The sequence below is a fragment of the Hypanus sabinus genome, chromosome 6 (genome assembly GCF_030144855.1).
Source record: "Hypanus sabinus isolate sHypSab1 chromosome 6, sHypSab1.hap1, whole genome shotgun sequence".
NCBI classification, from domain to species: domain Eukaryota; kingdom Metazoa; phylum Chordata; class Chondrichthyes; order Myliobatiformes; family Dasyatidae; genus Hypanus; species Hypanus sabinus.
The window spans coordinates 39912519-39931956 of NC_082711.1; the positions used below are offsets into that span (position 1 = coordinate 39912519).

The window sequence follows — 19438 nt, forward strand, 5'->3', positions numbered from 1 at the left end:
CAGGAAAAGTGATGGAAACATTCGGGTCACATAGCATTTACAGAACAAGAAACAGTAATGTTTCAGGACAAAGCAATTGCATTAAAAGTGAGATAAATAAGTTCTAAGTTGCAGGGAAAGATGAGTATAGAGAAAATGGGAAGGTTGTGATAGGGCAGATAACAGGAGAAGTGTAATAGCAAATGTAATTGTGCAGAGAGGGTGGCAAAGCCTGCTTCATAAAACAGCAGTTTTGGAGAGGTGAAGACAGGAGATGGAAAAAAAAATAATTCCCAAAGGAGCAAGATTTTGTTCTAAAGAAGTGTGCAGAAAAAGACCTAAGTATTAGAAACAGTTGAAAGGTATAACAAATATCAAATGAAGTTTAGGATTTCAAAAAAAATGCTGTAATCTGCTGACAAAACAGAGCACAAAAGGACTAAAACAAAATGGGTTCTGATTCAAATATTTTTCAGTCTGACATGCATAAATTTTGGAAGAAGCTATGTTGTCTGCTGTAAGCTACATTTGATTATATGTGTAAGCTTCTGAAACTAATTCCAGAGAATAAAAGAACTGAAAATGTTGTAGTGAGGCACATATCTTTGTGCCACAATGAGCCAATCATAACTTGTGTTAATTGTGAAGCACAAATCTCTCCAACTACTAAATTCACCTAGCAAACAAAACTTTTTTTTAATGTCCAGACAATTAATTCCAGTAGAAGTGGTAGAGGCAAGTTCGGTATTGTCATTTAAAGTAAAATTGGATAGGTATATGGACAGGAAAGGAATGGAGGATTATGGGCTGAGTGAGGGTCAATGGGACTAGGTAAGAGTAAGCGTTCGGCATGGACTAGAAGGGCCGAGATGGCTTGTTTCCGTGCTGTAATTGTTATATGGTTAATTGTATATCAAGGTCCTATTTGCATTTCATGCACCGTTCTGGCAGTTGTGAAGAGCTATCCTTTTGAATCAACACGTACAAACAAGCTGGAGGAATTCAGCAGGTCGGGCAGCATCTGTGGAAACAAGCTGTCAGTGTTTCGGGCCGAGACTTTGACTGCTGGTTTCCACGGATGCTGCCGGACCTGCTGAGTTCCTCTAGCTTGTTTGTACGTGTTGATTTGACCACAGCATCTGCAGTGTACTTTGTGTTTACTATCCTTTTGAATGTTAGGTAGCTTAAGTACACAGCCATTGTCAGTTATATTGCTTGGAAATGTATTTTGACCTGACTCATCAATGTTGACCAAGATGAGATTGTCCTATTTATGTACATTTGACCCATATCTCTAAATCCTTCCCACCTATGAGCCTAGCCAACTGTCTTTTAAACATTTGTAATTGTACCAGCCTCTTCCGATGGTATCTCATTTCATATACCCACAATCCTCAGTGTGGGGGGGAATCCTGTCCTTCAGCTCCCATATAAATCTTACCCCTCACCTTAAAACAATGCCCTCTAGTTTTAGACTCCCCTGGCCTTGGAAAAAGGTTGTGTCTATCCACCTTGTCTGTGTCTTTCATGTTAGCCACACCTCCGTTTCCTTCACTACAGGCTAAATAATCCCAGCCTATCTAGTCAGTCCTTGTAACTGAAGCCTCCAGTTTTGGCACAGTGAAATTTCTCATTTGTCCTCTAAGGTATGAACCCTACATATGAAATATGAATGGCTTTAGAATAAATTTGAGTGGGTGCTTCCATCTGATGATTTGAAAGAGTGAAATGGAAAATTGTAGGTAATTTTCACCTGTTCAGTGGAGCATGGGATGCTTCGCAGAGAATACTATAACTCATTTGATAAGAAAAAAAGACAATGAAGAAGATGAAACAGGATCTCCCATGTTTCAGCTGGTGTGCAATTCCAACCAAAAATAGGATTACCTGAACTCTGACCATGTAATATTGAGTCAGATTGTTGTTCAGTTTTGGAATATCTGAGCCAAAATTCAGTCAAGGAGAAATCTAAACTCGTGCCTATTTATGAACACGAGAAAGCCTGCAGGTGCTTGAACTCCAAAGCAATACACACAAGATGTGGGAGGAACTCAGCAGATCAGACAGCAATGAATAAACAGTTGACGTTTAGGGTCAAGATCCTTCTTCAGGACTGGAAAGGAAGGGGGAAGATGCCAGAGTTAAAAGATGGGGTGGGGAGGAAAGATAAGAGTTGAAGAGGAAGGAATCTGATAGGAAAGGAGGAGGGGACACAGTGGGAGGTGATAAGCAGCTCAGAAGAGATAAAAGGCCAGAGTGAGGAAAAGGGAAGTATTTTTATATTGAAAACAGAAATCTATATTCATGACATCAGGTTAGAGGCTACCCAGACTGAATAAAAGGTGTTGTTCCTTCATACCGAGTGATGAAGCCATGAACCAAAATGTCGGAGCAGAAATGGGAATTGGAATTAAAATGTTTGGCCATCAGGAAGTTCCACTTTTGGTGGATGGAGCAGGGGATGCTCTGTGAAGTGATCCCTCAATTTACAATGGGCCTCATTAATCTAGAGAAGGCATATCAGGAGCACTGGACACCAGCAGATTTACAGGTGAAGAGGGCCCTGACTAAAGGTGAGGGAGGAGGTCAATGGGCATGTGTAGCACATAGACTGCCTGCAGGGATAAGTTCTAGGAGGGGGATTAGTGTGGAGGGACAAATGGACAGGGGAATCACAGAGGGAATGATCCTTGCAGAAATTGGATTGGGGGAGATGAGGAAATAAGATGTGTTTGATGATAGGATCCCTTTGGAAATGACAGAAGTTGTGGAGAGTGATGTGTTCGATGTGGAAGCTCGTGGGCTGGTAGGTAAGGACAAGAGGAACTCTCACTGTTAAGGTGGCGGGAAGATGGGGTGAGCGTGGATGTTCTGGAAATGGTGATGCAGGTGAGGGCAGCATCAATGGTGGAGGAAAAGGGGCCCTATTCTTTGAAGAAGGGGGACATCTCTGCCGTATCTGGGAACTGAGAAAGGGGAATAGCTTTTTTTTACAGAAATCAAGGTGGGAGGGGGGTATAGTCAAGATAACAGGAAATAGGCTTATAAAAGGTGTCGGTTGACAGTTTGTCTCCAGAGATGGAAAGGGAGATCAAGAAAGGGGAGGGCAGTGTCAGAAATGGACCAAGTAAATTTAAGGGCAGGGTGGAAGTTAGAGGCAAAGTTGATGAAATTGATGAGTTATGAGTTCTGCAGGCATGTGAAGTCAGCCAGTAGAGAGCGAAAGGTTTAAAAAGAAGGTGGCCATATCCAGCGGCAGTGTCAGAGTGGGCAGTGGAGTGGTAGGGCTTTGGCTCAACGGGTTGAGGCAAAGTAGGAAGTATGTGTGAGGCCAGTTTTCTGTGCTTGGTGTCAGATGTGGGGGTTCCTGGAGTCTCCCAGCTTCCTGGATGGCCATATCTGCACCAGGTGTGTCGAGCTGCAGCTCCTCAGGGACCCAGTTAGGGAACTGGAGATGCAGTTCGATGACCTTCGCCTAGTCAGGGAGAGCGAGGAGGTGATAGAGGAGTTATAGGCAGGTAGTTACACCAGGGCCACGGGCGACAGGCAAGTGGATCACAGTCAGGAAGGGTCAGGTACTAGAGAGTACCCCTGTGGCTGTACCCCTTGACAATAAGTATTGTTAGGGGGGACAGCCTACCTGGGGGAAGTAACAGTGGTCATGCCTCTGGCACAGAGTCTGGCCCTGTGGCTCAGAAGGGTAGGAAGGGAAAAGGAAAGCGGTAGTGATAGGGGTCCCTATAGTTAGGGGGTCAGACAGGCGATTCTGTGGACGCAGGAAAAAAACTCAGGTGCCAGTTTGCCTCTCAGGTGCCAGGGTCCGGGATGTTTCCGATCACGTCTAAGACATCCTGCAGTGGGACGGAGAACAGCCAGAGTTCGTGGTACGTATTGGTACCAATGACATAGGTAGGAAAAGGGAAGAGGTCCTGAAAGAAGACCACAGGGAGTTAGGAAGGAAGTTGAGAAGCAGTAATTCTTGGGATTACTGCCTGTGCCACACGACAGTGAGAATAGGAATAGAATGAGGTGGAGGATAAATGCGTGGCTAAGGGATTAGAGCAAGGGACAGGGATTCAGATTTCTGGATCATTGGGACCTCTTTTGGGGCAGGTGTGATCTATACAAAAAGGACAGGTTGCACTTGAATCCAAGGGGGACCAATATCCTGGCAGGAAGATTTGCTTAAGGCTACTGGGGAGGGTGTGAACTAGAATTGTTGGGGGATGGGAACCAAACTGAAGAGCATGGGGAAGAGGAGGTTACCTCACAAATAGAGAAAGCTTGTAGACAGAGGGAGGATAGGCAGGTGATAGAGAAGGGACATGCTCAGACCGAACGCTTGAGATGAGTCTGGTTTAATGCAAGGAGTGTTGTGAACAAAGAAGATGAGCTGGATCAGTACTTGGAGATATGATGTGGTGGCCATTACAGAGACTTGGATGGCTCAGGGACAGGAATGGTTACTTGAAGTGCCGGGTTTTAGATGTTTCAGAAAGGACAGGGAGGGAGGCAAAAGAGGTGGGGACGTGACACTGTTGATCAGAGATAGTGTCACGGCTGCAGAAAAGGTGGACACCATGGAGGGTTTGTCTGCGGAGTCTCTGTGGGTGGAGGTAAGGAATAGGAAGGAGTCAATAACTTTACTGGGTGTTTTTTATAGGCAGCCCAATAGTGACAGGGATATCGAGGAGCAGACAGGGAAACAGATCCTGGAAAGCTGTAATAATAACAGAGTTGTTGTGATGGGAGATTTTAATTTCCCAAATATCAATTCCTAGAGCAAGGGGTTTAGATGGGATGGAGTTAGGTATGTTCAGGAAGGTTTCATGACACAACATGTAGATAAGCCTACAACAGGAGAGGCTGTGCTTGATCTGGTATTGGGAAATGAACCTGGTCAGGTGTCAGATCTCTCAGTGGGAGAGCATTTTGGAGATAGTGATCATAATTCTATCTCCTTTACAATAGCATTGGAGAGAGATAGGACAGACAAGATAACCACAGACTCTGTGGTTAAGAAGGCATATGGTGTATTGGCCTTCATCAATTGTGAAGTTGAATTTAGGAGCCAAGAGGTAATGTTGCAGCTATATAGAACCCTGGTCAGACCCCACTTGGAGTACTGTGCTCGGTTCTGGTCACCTCGCTACAGGAAGGATGTGGAAGCAATAGAAAGGGTGCAGAGGAGATTTACAAGTATGTTGCCTGGATTGGGGATAATGCCTTATGAGAATAGGTTGAGTGAACTCAGCCTTTTTTCCTTGGAGCGAAGGAGGATGAGAGGTGACCTGATAGAGGTGTATAAGATGAGAGGCATGTGTGGATAGTCAGAGGCTTTTTCCCAGGGCTGAAATGGTTGCCACAGGAGGACACAGGTTTAAGACACTGGGGAGTAGGTACAGAGGAGATGTCAGGGGTGAGTTTTGCTCAGAGAGTGGTGAGTGCGTGGAATGGGCTGCCGGCAATGGTGGTGGAGGCAGACACAATAGGGTCATTTAAGAGGCTGTTAGATACGTACATGGAGCTTAATAAAATAGAGGGCTATAGGTAAGCCTAGTAATTTCTGAGATAGGGACATGTTCGGCACAACTTTGTGGGCCTAAGAGCCTGTATTGTGCTGTATGTTTTCTATGTTTCTATGTATGAAATGCAGTCATCAGTGTAGCCGAGCAAAAGTTGGGGAATATTACCAGGGAAGGCTTGGAGCATGGACTGTTCTGCATTGCCAGTGAAGAGGCTGGGGTCATTTAAATGCCTAGTGTAGAAACACAGTGCTTCAGCTGCTGCAGTTTTTCTGCTAGAGGACAAATTGTGGGATGGGATGTAGAAAATGTGTAGAGGCATGAGTAGCTGGCATCTCAGTGAGACAGAAACTTAGTCAGAAGCTGGGCTAAATGTGTGTTAATCTAGATAAGAAAATGTACCTTAAAGTTTCAGCAATGCATGTTGTTGAAGCAAGATAATAGAATCAAATATTATGAAATGCTTTATCAAATAAGGTCAAAGTCTACAGACGTTTAAATTTTTTTAAGGCATAATCTGCATCTCAAGGATTTGAATTTTGTTTTGTAGGATTTCTTACAAGAGGGGGAACCAAACTCTGCACGCTGTGATGATATTAACTCTTTAATAAGTAGAGGATGTTCGAAGAGCGAGATTGAAAATCCCAAAGGTTCACAACAAATAGATGCAAATAAAAAACTTACTGGTCGCACAAGTGGTGCAAAGGTAGAGGTGAAAGACATTACACAGATTCGACCACAGAAGTTAACTCTGAAATTGCGATCAGGTATTTCTATAAGAAATATGTAAAGTAGTAATTGCTATAAATTAGAAAATGTTTCAAATTCAATAAAAATGGCTGCAGATAATAGTCACTGTTCCACTCAGGTATACATCCAAGACACGTTATCTCGGGATGCAAAATGATGGGCATATTAAGATTAATGGACTTAGAAATGGTTTTATCCCAGAAGAGAATTCATCACTGTCAAGAATACAGTTAGCATAATGCTACATTGTGCGACCTTGCCACAGGTCTATTTATTGTCAAACAGACTGGCTCACAGATCTGAGAAATGTAACTACAGAAAATTTCTCAATATATGCTAGTATTGTCCATATTTTCTGGAACTTAATTTTCAAAACGTCCTAACTTGTTACAGTCCAGCTTTATGGCTGATACTCCAACTTGCCCTGCTCTTCTTTGAAGACTTCACTGCTTTATTTTTGGTGAGCAAGAGACTTTTCCCTTGCACGACATCACAGTGTGTAGATTAGATTAATTAATTGGTTGCATCATTGTCTGGTATGGAGGGGCCATTGTGCAGAATTGGAAAATGTTGCAGACTCAACCAACTTCATCAGGGGCACTAGCCTCCCCTGCATCAAGCATGTCATTAAAAGGCAGCATCCACTATTAAGAACCCCCATCACCCAAGACATGACATCTTCTCATTGCTACCATCAAGGAGGTGATAAAGGAATATGAAGGCACACACTCGACATTTTAGGAACAGTTTTGTCCCCTCTGCCATCAAATTTCTGAATGAACATTGAATCCTCACTGTTTATTTTAATATTCTGCAGCCATCAAACATTTGCATTTCTAACCCTATCATTTATAAGCAAGTCATCAATGAGGCAGCTAAAGGTAACTGGGCTTAGGACACTGTCCTTGCAAGCTTCTGCTTGATGTCTTGGGAAGACTGGTAGAGATTAATTGTAACCATCTTCCTTTATTCAACTGTGACTCCAATCATTTTTGAAGCCCATTGACTTTATTTTTGCCAGACCTCTTCGATTAAGTCATATGTAGCTTGCTTCCCTTCACTTACTCATTTTTGGAATTCAGCATTTTGGCCCATATTTAGGCCAAGCAAGTTATGGGAGTGTGCCTCTTAAAACAAGCACGGGCAAGCTTCTGTTTGAATAGTTTCATAAAATGATAAAATGACTCTCCAGCAGGCAAAATCTTGTTTTAAGATTGTATGGTATGCATTCCTTCTGCAATTTCAAATAGAGTGTGCTGAATTTCTGTGATAGGACTTCGTAGCATCACTGTTTACTGTTTCACATTGAAAATAAGGTTGTGGTAGTAGCTCGGCCTTTTGAGTACCTAGGCAATAATATATCAACCTCTGTTTTTCAAATTGAATCAAATGCCTTTATTGTTGAATTGCAATGATAGTTTTATATGTTATAGTCTCTTCTTACTCTACAGATAACTTTTGCTAGAGTGTACTTCCATCTATGCCACAATGAGTCCAATTCTCATATGCCTTTTCTACCTTGGCTTGCCTCCACTTATTGTTATTCTTATCCTAATGTTTTACTCTTTATGTCAAGGTTAAATTTGTAGAATTTTGTTAGATGCTGTTAGCTATGGTCCAAGAATAAAAATGCATTTCAAAATTGGGCTTTAATGCAAAGGTGTAACTAACTTGAGATGAAATAATTTATGTGACAAAGTTCGTATGTGCTGTTTTTAAAGGCATTCTGATAAAGGTATTTAAAGACGTTCTGATATCCTGTCATTTGCTGTTGATATGATATGAAACAAATTAATTGTGATTTAGAATTTCATATGTCCATTCCTGACACTGGAATTCCTTAATTTTACTTCAGGAGAGCCCCAGACCTTCTCGCTGTATTTTAAAAGAGCAGATGATTATCCTATTGATCTCTATTATCTTATGGACCTGTCTTTTTCCATGAAGGATGACTTGGAAAAGGTTAAAAAGTTAGGAACAGAATTGAAAAATGAAATGCAAAAGATAACTTCTGATTTCAAAATTGGTAAGAATGATCTGCCTTTATTTTCAGAGTTGTAGTCTTTCCTTTTGCCTTACATTGTTTCATCTTGTATTGAACCTGTTCCCATTTAGGGTTTGGGTCCTTTGTGGATAAGACTGTGATGCCATATATTAGCACAACCCCAGCCAAAAGAAAAAATCCTTGCCCAGGTGGTGAGGTATGCACAAGTCCATTTAGCTTCAAGAATGTGCTACCATTGACAGAAGATGGATCAAAGTTCAATGACCTTGTAAGCAACCAGACTGTTTCTGGAAATCTAGACTCTCCAGAAGGTGGCTTTGATGCCATTATGCAGGTTGCTGTTTGTGGGGTAAGTGATAATAACAGTCCCTGATTATTATAAAGTAATATTTTGTATTATGGATTGCTTCAGTTTTATAGTTATATGATAGAGCTTTATTTTCACTTTTCTTTATAAAGATAATCACTATTTGGCATACTTCAACAGATCTCCCTTTGATTCCTGTTTGTCATAGTACTTTACCAACATTTCCAAATAGTTTTCTCCTTTGTTTAGTATGCTCATTACTTTCTCTTGTAACATTCCTTTTCTTCCATCCTCTGTGCCTCAGACCAAATAGAATTGTGAAAATTTTAGGAATTCAGGACTTCATTTTTATTTTCTTTGCAGGACAAGATTGGTTGGCGAAATGTCACTCGATTGCTGGTATTTTCTACAGATGCAGGATTTCACTTTGCTGGAGATGGTAAACTGGGTGGCATTGTTCTACCAAATGATGGGAAATGTCATCTCAATACTGAAGGTCTCTACACCATGAGTGATTACTATGTAAGTTTGTTTTTTGATCCTGGAACTTGTGAATCATAGACCAATATAGGAATAGGCCCTTTTATCTACAATGTTGTGCCAAACTAATTAAGCTAAAAGTTTAGTGCCTTAACTAAACAAAGCCCTTTCTTAACTATACAATGTCTGTATCCCTTCATTCTCTGCATTTTCATGTCCCTATTGAAGAGCCTCTTAAATGCTTCTGTAGTATTTGCCTCGACTACCACACTTGGCTGTGCATTCCAAACACACACCACTCTTTTTAAACCAATCCTGGTAAGCTTCCTCTGCATCTTTCCCAAAGCTTCCACATCCTTTCTCTGATGGGATGTCCAGAAATGAATGCAGTACTCCAGATGCAGATTAACCAGAGTTTTATAATGCTGCATCATATCTCCTCACTCTTAACTCAGTACCTCAATACGTAAAGGTAAGCCTGCCATATGCCTTCAACTTGTGCAGCCATCAACAGTGTTCTGTCCCTTTATATTTGCTTTCCGAAAATGCAAAACCTCACAAGCCGGTCTGTTGAAATTCCTTTTGCCATTTCTCTGCCCGTATCTGTTGACAGTCTTCTACACTATCCATAATGCCACCAATCTTTGTATTGATCATAGTTCAACTTTGTATTATATAGTTTATTTGAAAGACAGGAAGATTTATCTACCTTGTTTACTAATTATTTCTTTTTTTTAAAAAAAAGTGGCACTCTTGAAATAAATCTGATTTATGTTTTTGTCTGCAGGATTATCCATCCATTGCTCATTTGGTACAGAAACTTAGTGAAAATAATATTCAGCCTATTTTTGCTGTTACAGACGATTTCAAGGGGGTATATGAGGTAAGTGCTTCCAAATATATTTTTCAGCTACAGTATTTTTTATACAAAATAATTATTTGAGTATGATGTGAAAATACTTTTGCATTTTCATCATTATTTAACCACGGAAGATTTGATAATCAAGCATGATGCTTTAATAACCTAATATTTTCCCTTCAAAACTATAATTATAGAAGAAATATTTTGCATTTTTCAGTGACTTGCTACTTTAAATCATATTAAAACAATATACAACTTGGCATGTGATCATGGTACTTTAAGCAGCTTTCGTGGATCTATTAATTACAAGTGAGATCCGTAGTGGCCATTTTGAAAGACTGATGCCGGAATATTGGTTTGGACATATACCCATACATATTTTTCAGTCATTTGTGCTGCTGTAACATGCAGACAAAACCATCTATAGTTTCCTTTGTCAAAAAAGAATGAAGTTGTAGTTGTCAGAATATAGCAATAGTAACCCCTTCTGTCATTTAATCCAGTCAAGTCTGAGTTGTACCCATCTTCACTCTATACCTCTTTAACAAACAAAAATAGCCTTGATCCTCTGAATTGACCTTGTATCAATATTTTGAGAGTGCAACATATTTCCCTTATCCTTCATGTGGAGAAGGGCTCCAGAGCTAGTCATAGCCAAAGGGTGTTTGAGACGCACGCCATGAACAGCATTTGCTTAGCAGTGGGAGCTCGCCCACTGCAAAACAAATGCTCTTTGTGGCGTGCATCTCAAACAGTCTCTGACATCCAAGTCCAACTCTTGGCCTTCACGTGTGGCATAGTTCTTATGCCTGGCGGAGCTGTTCTCACTGACAGGAGAAGGGGCAAAGGTACCTTAAAACCAGTTGCTCTGGGCAGGTGGGGCTCGTTAACCATGGATGATAGCTCATCTAGGAGAGGGAAAACTCCAATTTCAAACCTCCACTGTCTTGTGGCTATACCTGTTTACGGGAAAGGCTTTGGGAGTAAACCCCAGGGAAAATTCCGGAGTTAGAGTCCTGAAGGTGGCTGACTGCTGTACCCAGCACTGGCACGGCAACTCCTGCAATGCTGCTGACACCAAACTGTTTTGACTTTTGTCATTCCTTTAGACCTATCATCAGCATGGAGGGGGGTGTCCCACTGCATGGGCAACAGACAGATCTCCATCTGTCCACACATCTCTCCATCTCTCCAGGCTTGCGCCCTGGAGAGGTCACTCCATGTGACTGCTCAAAGCACAGTACCCATGGTCGACCACGACTGACGGAGGCCACACACACACATGTGGAGAAAGTCGTTTTTGGTTTCTTTGCCAAATGGTCCAATTCCAATTTTAAAATGATTTTCTGTCAGAGAAAATAGTTTCTTTACCCTAACTTTCAGAACAATGAATTATTTAAATCAGCTAAAATCAGTATGGGAATGGAGCTCATCTTCAGAATGAATCTGTTAAATCTACAGCATCGGTTACACAGCTAATGCTGCAGATTATAGACACATTTATATATGCTGGGAGATTGAACTCCGAATCATTGTTGACTCAGTTACCAAAGCACAGAAAAGATGAGTCTTGCAGTCAAAATCCCCAAGACCAGTATTCTTTATTAACTGATCCCTATTGCAACAGTAATAAAGGTTTAACATAAGATTCTGGAAACTGCAGACGCTGGAAATCTGAAGTAAAACATAATATTGGAAACGCTCAGCAGGTCAGAGAGTATCTGTGGAAAGAATCAGTGTTAATATTTCAGACTGAGTATCCCCGATCAGAATTGAACATCTGGAAATCAGGAGAGGCATTTTACAGCAAGGCAGAAATCAATCCATATTATGTCACCTCAGCCTTTAGTTGATCGAAGAAAAGGAAGGTTGAAGTTTAGGAGCTCTGAGTTAGACGAAACTCATGGTCTATCAGATTGCCTAAACATGAATTACCTCGCAAAGACCTCAAGACTGTAGAAAAATACCACCAATGTCATCTCCCCAACATCCTCCCAGTTCTCTGAACAATAAGTTAACCTATGTTATTTTCCTCTCCAACCCAACATCCTCAATATTGATGCTCTAGTTAAGATTAAGGTGAGGCCACATGCAGGTCGATGGAGCAATACCTTATTTCCCGCCTAGGTAGCCTCCTGCCTGCTGGCGTGAATATTCAACTCACAGATCTCTGTTGATACCCCTGCCCCCCCATCCCTATCTATAATTTTAGACTGGTTCTCTTTCTCTCTCTTTTCCCCCCTCACTATAATCTCCCCCCAGCCCTACCTTTCTTTCTCTTTTATTTCCTATAATTCTTCACCTTCCCCCAGCCCATTTCCCTTCAGCCTATCACCTCCCAGCTCTCTACTTCATCCCTCCCCCCCACTTCTTATCTCCCCCCCCACCCCCCACCAACCATCCCATGTTACTTCACTCCTGATGAAGGGTTTCGACCCGAAACGTCATCACTACCTCCTCCATAGATGCTGTCTGGCCTGCTGAGTTCTGCCAGCAATTTGTGTTTTTTAAGATTAAGTCAAGTTAGACAGGCCTTATCATTCTCGTACACAGTCTTCTGACATGGGCATTATATTCCAAGGTGTGTTAGGAAAGTAATTATCAAGTGGATTGAAGAAAATATTCAAGGATATGTTTAAAGGTTCCTTGAGAAAATTGGCATCTTGGCTGACCCTGAGAATTTTAGTTCTCAGGTGGTGGAAGACCATCACAATGAAATGAAAACCTTGTGTCCATAATCAGGAACACATAGAAGACCGATGTAAACATCTAATGTGCCTTATACTCCACCTATAGTGTCTACCATACCAACATTGGTCTCTGATCACAGTATAAAAGAAACTCAACATTGATCTTGGAGTACTTCATGAAAAGAGACTACATTTTAAGGCAAATATAAGAAGATGCAGTGTAAAGTAACTTGTCAGCAGTGGCAGAAGTGTGATCATCTTGGAAAAAAGATGGATTAATATATGAAAAGTTAATAGTAAACAAGGAAGTGAAATGGATGTTTATTTCCAATGCAGAGCATGTATAATGAGTCAAAAACATGAAGGCGAATGGAGCCCCAGTTATTAATTGATGTTAACCAAATACATAGACATGCCAAAGGAAAGAGCTGGCCAATGCACTTAAAGAGCAAAAAAAAGTCAAATTATTGGAACTAAAGCTTAATAAAATTGAAATATTTGAAATCACAAGAAAATAAAGTTAGTGTAAACAATAAAGCTAGTGTAGCCAACATGACATTACTGCTGTGATACTAATGTAATTTGGTCTTTAGCTACAGCTATGTTCTGTTACAAATTACTAAATGGTTCCTTTTCTGGATCTCTTCTAGTTGTCTATGACCTAACCTCTTTGAAGAATAAACTCTTTAACTTGTATGCCAACTGAATGGGTTTGGTGCATTTACCTCTTCTAAGCAATAACTGAATTCATGTAACTCAAGGTGTTTCTTAACTTGGGGGGGGGGGGGTGAGTTAAGACCCTTATTACTATTGTTCTTGATTTATTATTGTCATCCTACAACTTGCTGTTAGCATTGTTACATTATTTCTAACAGGAACTCCATAATCTCATTCCAAAATCTGAAGTGGGTGTGCTTTCATCAAACTCCAGTAATGTTATCAAGTTAATCCTTGATGCTTATCACGTAAGTACTAACACATAAATTTTAAATTTGTTTACCTTCCTTTTCTGTGCTTTAAAACAATATAACACTTCTGTTTTTTGTTCCGAGCAGGCTTTGTCTTCTGAAATTATCCTGGAGAATGATAAATTGCCAGAAGGGCTTTCATTGCAATATACAGCCTTCTGCAAGAATAATACTGTTCATACAGGGGAGAAAGGCAGGAAGTGTTTGGGCATTCAAATTGATGATGAGGTAATGTCTTGCTAATTATTACTGACGATCTCTTCTAAAAGATTTGATCACTGACCAAATCTATGCACTTGCAGTTATGCAGAAGTTGAGAATCAGAAAGTAGCTCATTTTTTGCTCAGCTAGTTGGAGGCTAGTTTGAAATGTATTGTTTTTTTTTCCCTCTCTCCTTTAAGCACCTTATAGATGATGTCTGATTATAGCGTTTGAATCTTCCCCTAAAAATATATTTAGTTAGTCTCTGCCTACATTCCATTTTCAGTAGCTATGAAAAGTTAGCATTTGAGGATACAACCTTACCATCTTGTCTAATTAGCTAAAAAAATATTCTGGTAGGTCATAACCAAAATCAGCATTGCTTTCCAATCATGTCCTTTTCCTGTTTGCTGCTACTATCTCTGTGATCAGGATGGCATACTTCCATCAGCAGAAACATGTTTTTGCCACCATGACTGTCTTAACTGTTGAGTGTTCTTTTATTCTAATCCCATTTGAGTAGTGTTCTAGGTTCTGCCAACTCAAGTGCACAGATTCTTACATTTGTGCCTCTGATTCCACCATCCCTGTAAGCTGGGAACTCTAGATTGCTACTTTTAGCTCTACTCTTCCCATCGTTGATTTTAATTTTGTATTCTCTATCCTATCTGTGCCCCTCAGAATTCTTATACCTCTATCAGGTCTGCTGTTAGCTGCCTCTGCTCCAACCCGTCAAATCTCTCCAAAACTGAAACACTCAATCCCAGACAATATCCTGGTAATTTTCCTCTACACTATCTCCAGTGCCATCTGGTCCGTCCTCAAGTAACGTGACCAGAGCTGCACTTAGTATTCCATAAATAGCCTAACCAATTCATTATGAAGTTACATCCTTGCTCCTGTGTCCTTATAAATTCAAGGAAGGTAGGCTGAACCAGCATTTATAGCCCCCTCCTATTTGTCCTTAAAAGTGGTGGAAAACTGCTCCTTTTGAGCAGCTGCAGTCCTTAATGTGTGGTTATGTTATAACGGGGAGAGTTCCGTGATTTTAACCTAGTGTTGATGAAGGAACAGATTTTAGATTAATTTTATCAATCACATGTACATAGAAACATACATTGTTTGTGTTAACAACCAAAGGATGTGCTGGGGGCAGCCTGGAAGTGTTGCCATGTCATAGCATGCCCACAATGTTTAGTAGAACACAACAGGCAACAAAATAACAGCCCTGTTCCTCCCTCCCACCCACCCACGCACATACTGTACACAGTCCTGTCTTGATGTCATGGGCAGTTACTTTCTCTTCACCTCTGGAGCTCAGCTCTTTTGTCCATGTTTGGACAAAAACTAATGAAGTGATCAGCTGATTGACATTGGCAAAACCCAAACTGGACTGCCGATTGTCCCTTCTATCACCTTGCTAATGATCAAGATTAGATTAATGGGTGGTAATTGGCTGAATTTGTTTTCTCCTCGTGAACAGGACAAACCTGGGTAGTACTCTGTGCCAAGAAAGCGACCTCCCTGACTGCTTTTTCTACTTGTGCTGCCAGCTTTAATGATCCTTTTTCTTGAATGCTAAAATTCATCTGTTCTCAAAAACTCAGAGGCTCTGCCATTCATTGTGTATGTCCTAGCCTATTAGTTCTCCCAAAGTACATCACTTCACACTTGAACCATTGGCTTCTTGATACATTTAACTTGTTTTTTTGGAATGTTAGATTTTGTTCAGTTTAAGGGAGCACAGCCAACAGAACCACGTGAGTTTAAAGGAAACCGAAGAATAAAGGGCCCCTGTGAGAGAGGAAAAGTCATTTTTTTTTTTGTTTGTCTTTTAGGTCAGCTTCAACATAAGTATCACAGCAACAAAATGTCCAAATAATGGTAAAAAAACAAGTTTTCAAATCAAACCTCTGGGATTTAATGAGAAAGTAGAGATTAATCTGGAATTTATTTGTGAATGTGAATGTCATAAGAAGGGATTGCAAAATAGCACAGAATGTCATCAGGGTAATGGAACTTTTGAATGCGGAGCCTGCAGGTAGGTGACTAACTTGTTTGGGAGTTTATAATTATGTACATGCCTGATATGGAGAAACTAATGAATAAAAGTTCAACTGAATCATTTTAATTATTACATTTGATTTTGTAATGTGACACAATGTCAAAATTCAAGATGTTTCAGTTTTTTAAGTGTTTATCAAAGCAGGAATTTAACAGAAGCTTATTTATGGCAGCTTATATTGGAGGGAGTTTTTTTTCCTGTTTAATTGTGCAAGGTAAAAAATGGTGACACTGCAGACTAGAACAGCTTTTAACGATGTAGCAAAAATATAGATGCACTCTGAGGAGTAAGTGAGGGGCTCAAGCTCGTTGGATCACACCCAAAACATTACTCTGTCTCGAGGTGAAACTCCTAATGCAGACAATGCAGGTTGCGTTTATCCATTTAATAAGTCTGTAATTTGTCTGTAAGAAATAATTTTGGTGCAGTGTTGTAATTTATAGACTCTGTAAGACTAAATGTTACTAATTGCTGTTTGGTATGTTAATGATTCTTTGAGTATTACTGTAATTTCCCCGGGGACATTTATTCTCAATCCATGCAAAAAATCTGATCTGTTTTCACTTGTGTACCAAAGACTAATGTCCTATACGTCTCCCATTGGCATCTGGCGTACAGTAAATTTGAACACAATCCTGAGATAGTTGAAGTTTGGAGAAATCCAGCTTATCCCATGAAAATTTTTAAAAAATTGCAGATACTGGATATTTGAAATAATACAAATTACTGTAAACACCCAGTTTACAGTGGGGTGGCATGGTCACACAACAGTTAGTGTAACACTATTATAATGCAACTTGTAAGAGCAGGGTTCAGTTCAGTTCCAGACTCCGTAGGGAGTCTGTGTTCTCCCCATAACCATGTGTAGTTCATCTGGATGCTCCATCTTCCAAAAACATACAGATTAGTGAGTTGTGAGCATGCTACATTGGCGCCACTTGCGGCTGCCCAGCACAATCCTTGCTGATTTGATTTGACTCAAGTTGCATTTCACTGAATGTTTCTATTATACATGTGATAAATAAAGCTAATCTTTATCAGTAGGTTAACCAGCATCTGTAGAAAGGCGAAGTGTTTCCTCCTCTTGAAACGTTAACTGTGTTTCTCTTTCCTTAGAGGCTGTTTTCAGCATTTTCTATTTAACTCTTTGCTCATGGCCTGCACTAAAATGAGCTTGAGGCACTTCTAATAATTCCCTTTTTGTGACTTGTTAATGGCTTCCCTAATCATATCTGGAAAAATGACTCATACTGTGAGTGTAATAAATTTCAGCCCCAGTGTATCAGTGTGTCTGAAAAAGTATTCAGATAAATTGACTTGTATTGTCTGCTGTGGTGAATTCTTTCCACCACAGCTGTGCAATAGTGTGGTAAGATCATTTTAAATATTCACAATGTTGTAGCAAGTAAAGCTGTTTTGTACTTACAGCGACCCAGGTACAGTCATAGAAATTACAGCACAGGAGATGGTTTATCTGTCCACCATATATGCACCCAACACATTGATCTAAATTAATTCCATGTGCTTGCCCAGGATCTGTATCTCTCTATTCTTTGTCTGTTCCTGTGCCCACATTAGCTTCTTCTAGACACTCCTGTTTCCTCTCCAATCCCAAAAATCGTTTGGGTTGGCAGGTTAAGTGGCCACTTTATATTGTCCCTAGTATATAAAGGAGTGGTAGAATGTAGGTATGGGGGTTTGTGCAGGGTGCTTGATCGGAATGTGTAAATAAAATATTTTAGCATCAGATTATTGTAAAGATAGATGTTAATGGTTGGTACTGACTTAGTGGCCCAAAGGGTCTCGCCCGTGTACCACTCTCAGAATCCATATTAACCAGTAGATTTGATAGACTTTTAAATGCCACTGAATAACACAATGCAACAGCAAGAGTTCAGATTTTTTTCATTAAAGGTGCTAGAAGCAATACATGAAAATACAACTGCTTTATAATATATCATGGCAGTATTTAAAATGTAGGCTGCTTAATTTTCAGGTGTAATAAAGGGCGCATTGGGCGATACTGTGAGTGCAGCACTGATGAAGTAAACAGTGAGGACATGGATGCTTCATGCAGGAAAGATAACACATCTCAAATCTGTAGTGACAATGGTGATTGCATCTGTGGAGAATGCCTTTGTAAAAAGAGGGAAATTACTACTGAAATCATCTCTGGCAAATATTGTGAATGTGATAACTTCAACTGTGACCGGTCTGGTGGTTTGATTTGTGGAGGCAAGTATGCAGTTCATGAAGTGATCTACATGAGTTACTGTTTCACATGCCATAATGAGGTTTTGCAGAATAATTTTATTTGCAATATTGTTACAAAAAGTTCTGTTTTCAGTTTGGAAATGAGGTATTTGCTCTCCCACTTGAACCATTTTAGCATCTCAGTTCATAGAGGAGTCAATTCCATCATGCTTTTGTGCTACCTAATCTCATCACGTGTTGAATTAGAACTGTGCCTAATGCCAAAGAGAAAGGAAATGAATGTCATTTTTGGCCCACCATGTCTTCATCAACTATGATGCCAATCTAAACTAATCCCATTGGACTGCACATGAGGAAATCTGCAGATGCTGGAAATTCAAACAATAAACAGAAAATGCTGGTGGAACACAGCAGGCCAGGCAGCATCTATAGGGAGAAGCACTGTCGACGTTTCAAGTGGAGACCCTTCGTCAGGACTAACTGAAAGGAAAGATAGTAAGGGATTCTGTTACTATCTTTCCTTTCAGTTAGTCCTGACGAAGGGTCTCGGCCCGAAACGTTGACAGTGCTTCTCCTTAGGTGCTGCCTGGCCTGCTGTGTTCCACCAGCATTTTGTGTGGACTGCACATGGCCTGTATCACTTTACCACGTACTTCTGTTTCATGCAATGGTCACTCTTTAAGGTGTTCTTTCAGTATCTTTAATTGATTGGAGTCTTGATCCTTGTTTCAAATCCAAACTGCAAAAAGATTTAAGTGCACTTCTAACCCACCCCCCCCCCCCCCTTACAAGTGTACATGGAAAGCAAAAGGACCAAGCATTTTTGATGCGAGAATAGATTACAGGGAACTAATTGAAGACATGGTGCTGATGGGAATGCTGTGACTTTGTGGGATTAATGACCTCTTGTGACATCTGGTGCTTCAATCTTGGAATAGATATTACACTTTATAACTGAGAAGAATGTTGAGATAAATGATTGCAGCTGTATTATCCCACATAATTTAAAAAAGTTTGTTTTCCTATATTGAAAATATTTCCTTCCCGTGTTGCCAGTTATCCAGAAGATTGATTTTATTTTAGTAATTGATTTTATAATTTCACAATTTTGCACTCTAGTTTGTAAAAGGAAAAGAATAACAGATTTGGCTTTATATATGAATAATTCATTTAAAAGAGGCGAGCAGTTGTGAAAGTATTCAGAAAAAACATTATAAGGTCCTGGACTTTAAAAGAGTTCAAGAATAAGGAAGCCATGATGAACCTTTATACTGGACACTATGTGCTTATTTATCTGGATGATGCGTCTTTTAACATTTTTTCTGTTATTGTTATCTCCAGCTGTATTTAAATTCATTTTTAGTGAAGCTGATACCTATAAACACAGGCAAG

General features: G+C 40.2%; 1 protein-coding gene across 3 annotated transcripts in view; it reads left to right on the forward strand.

Moving 5' to 3' along the window:
• The window catches only part of LOC132395409 (integrin beta-1-A-like), a 77635-nt gene that overhangs the window by 47651 nt on the left and 10546 nt on the right, over positions 1 to 19438 (forward strand). For all 3 annotated transcript variants that reach the window (XM_059971953.1, XM_059971951.1, XM_059971952.1), the window contains 9 exons: positions 6055 to 6271; positions 8110 to 8280; positions 8370 to 8608; positions 8930 to 9088; positions 9834 to 9929; positions 13474 to 13563; positions 13654 to 13794; positions 15606 to 15808; positions 17829 to 18067. In XM_059971953.1, the coding sequence (XP_059827936.1) occupies positions 6055 to 6271; positions 8110 to 8280; positions 8370 to 8608; positions 8930 to 9088; positions 9834 to 9929; positions 13474 to 13563; positions 13654 to 13794; positions 15606 to 15808; positions 17829 to 18067 (1555 nt within the window). The remainder of the gene's footprint in view (positions 1 to 6054; positions 6272 to 8109; positions 8281 to 8369; positions 8609 to 8929; positions 9089 to 9833; positions 9930 to 13473; positions 13564 to 13653; positions 13795 to 15605; positions 15809 to 17828; positions 18068 to 19438) is intronic.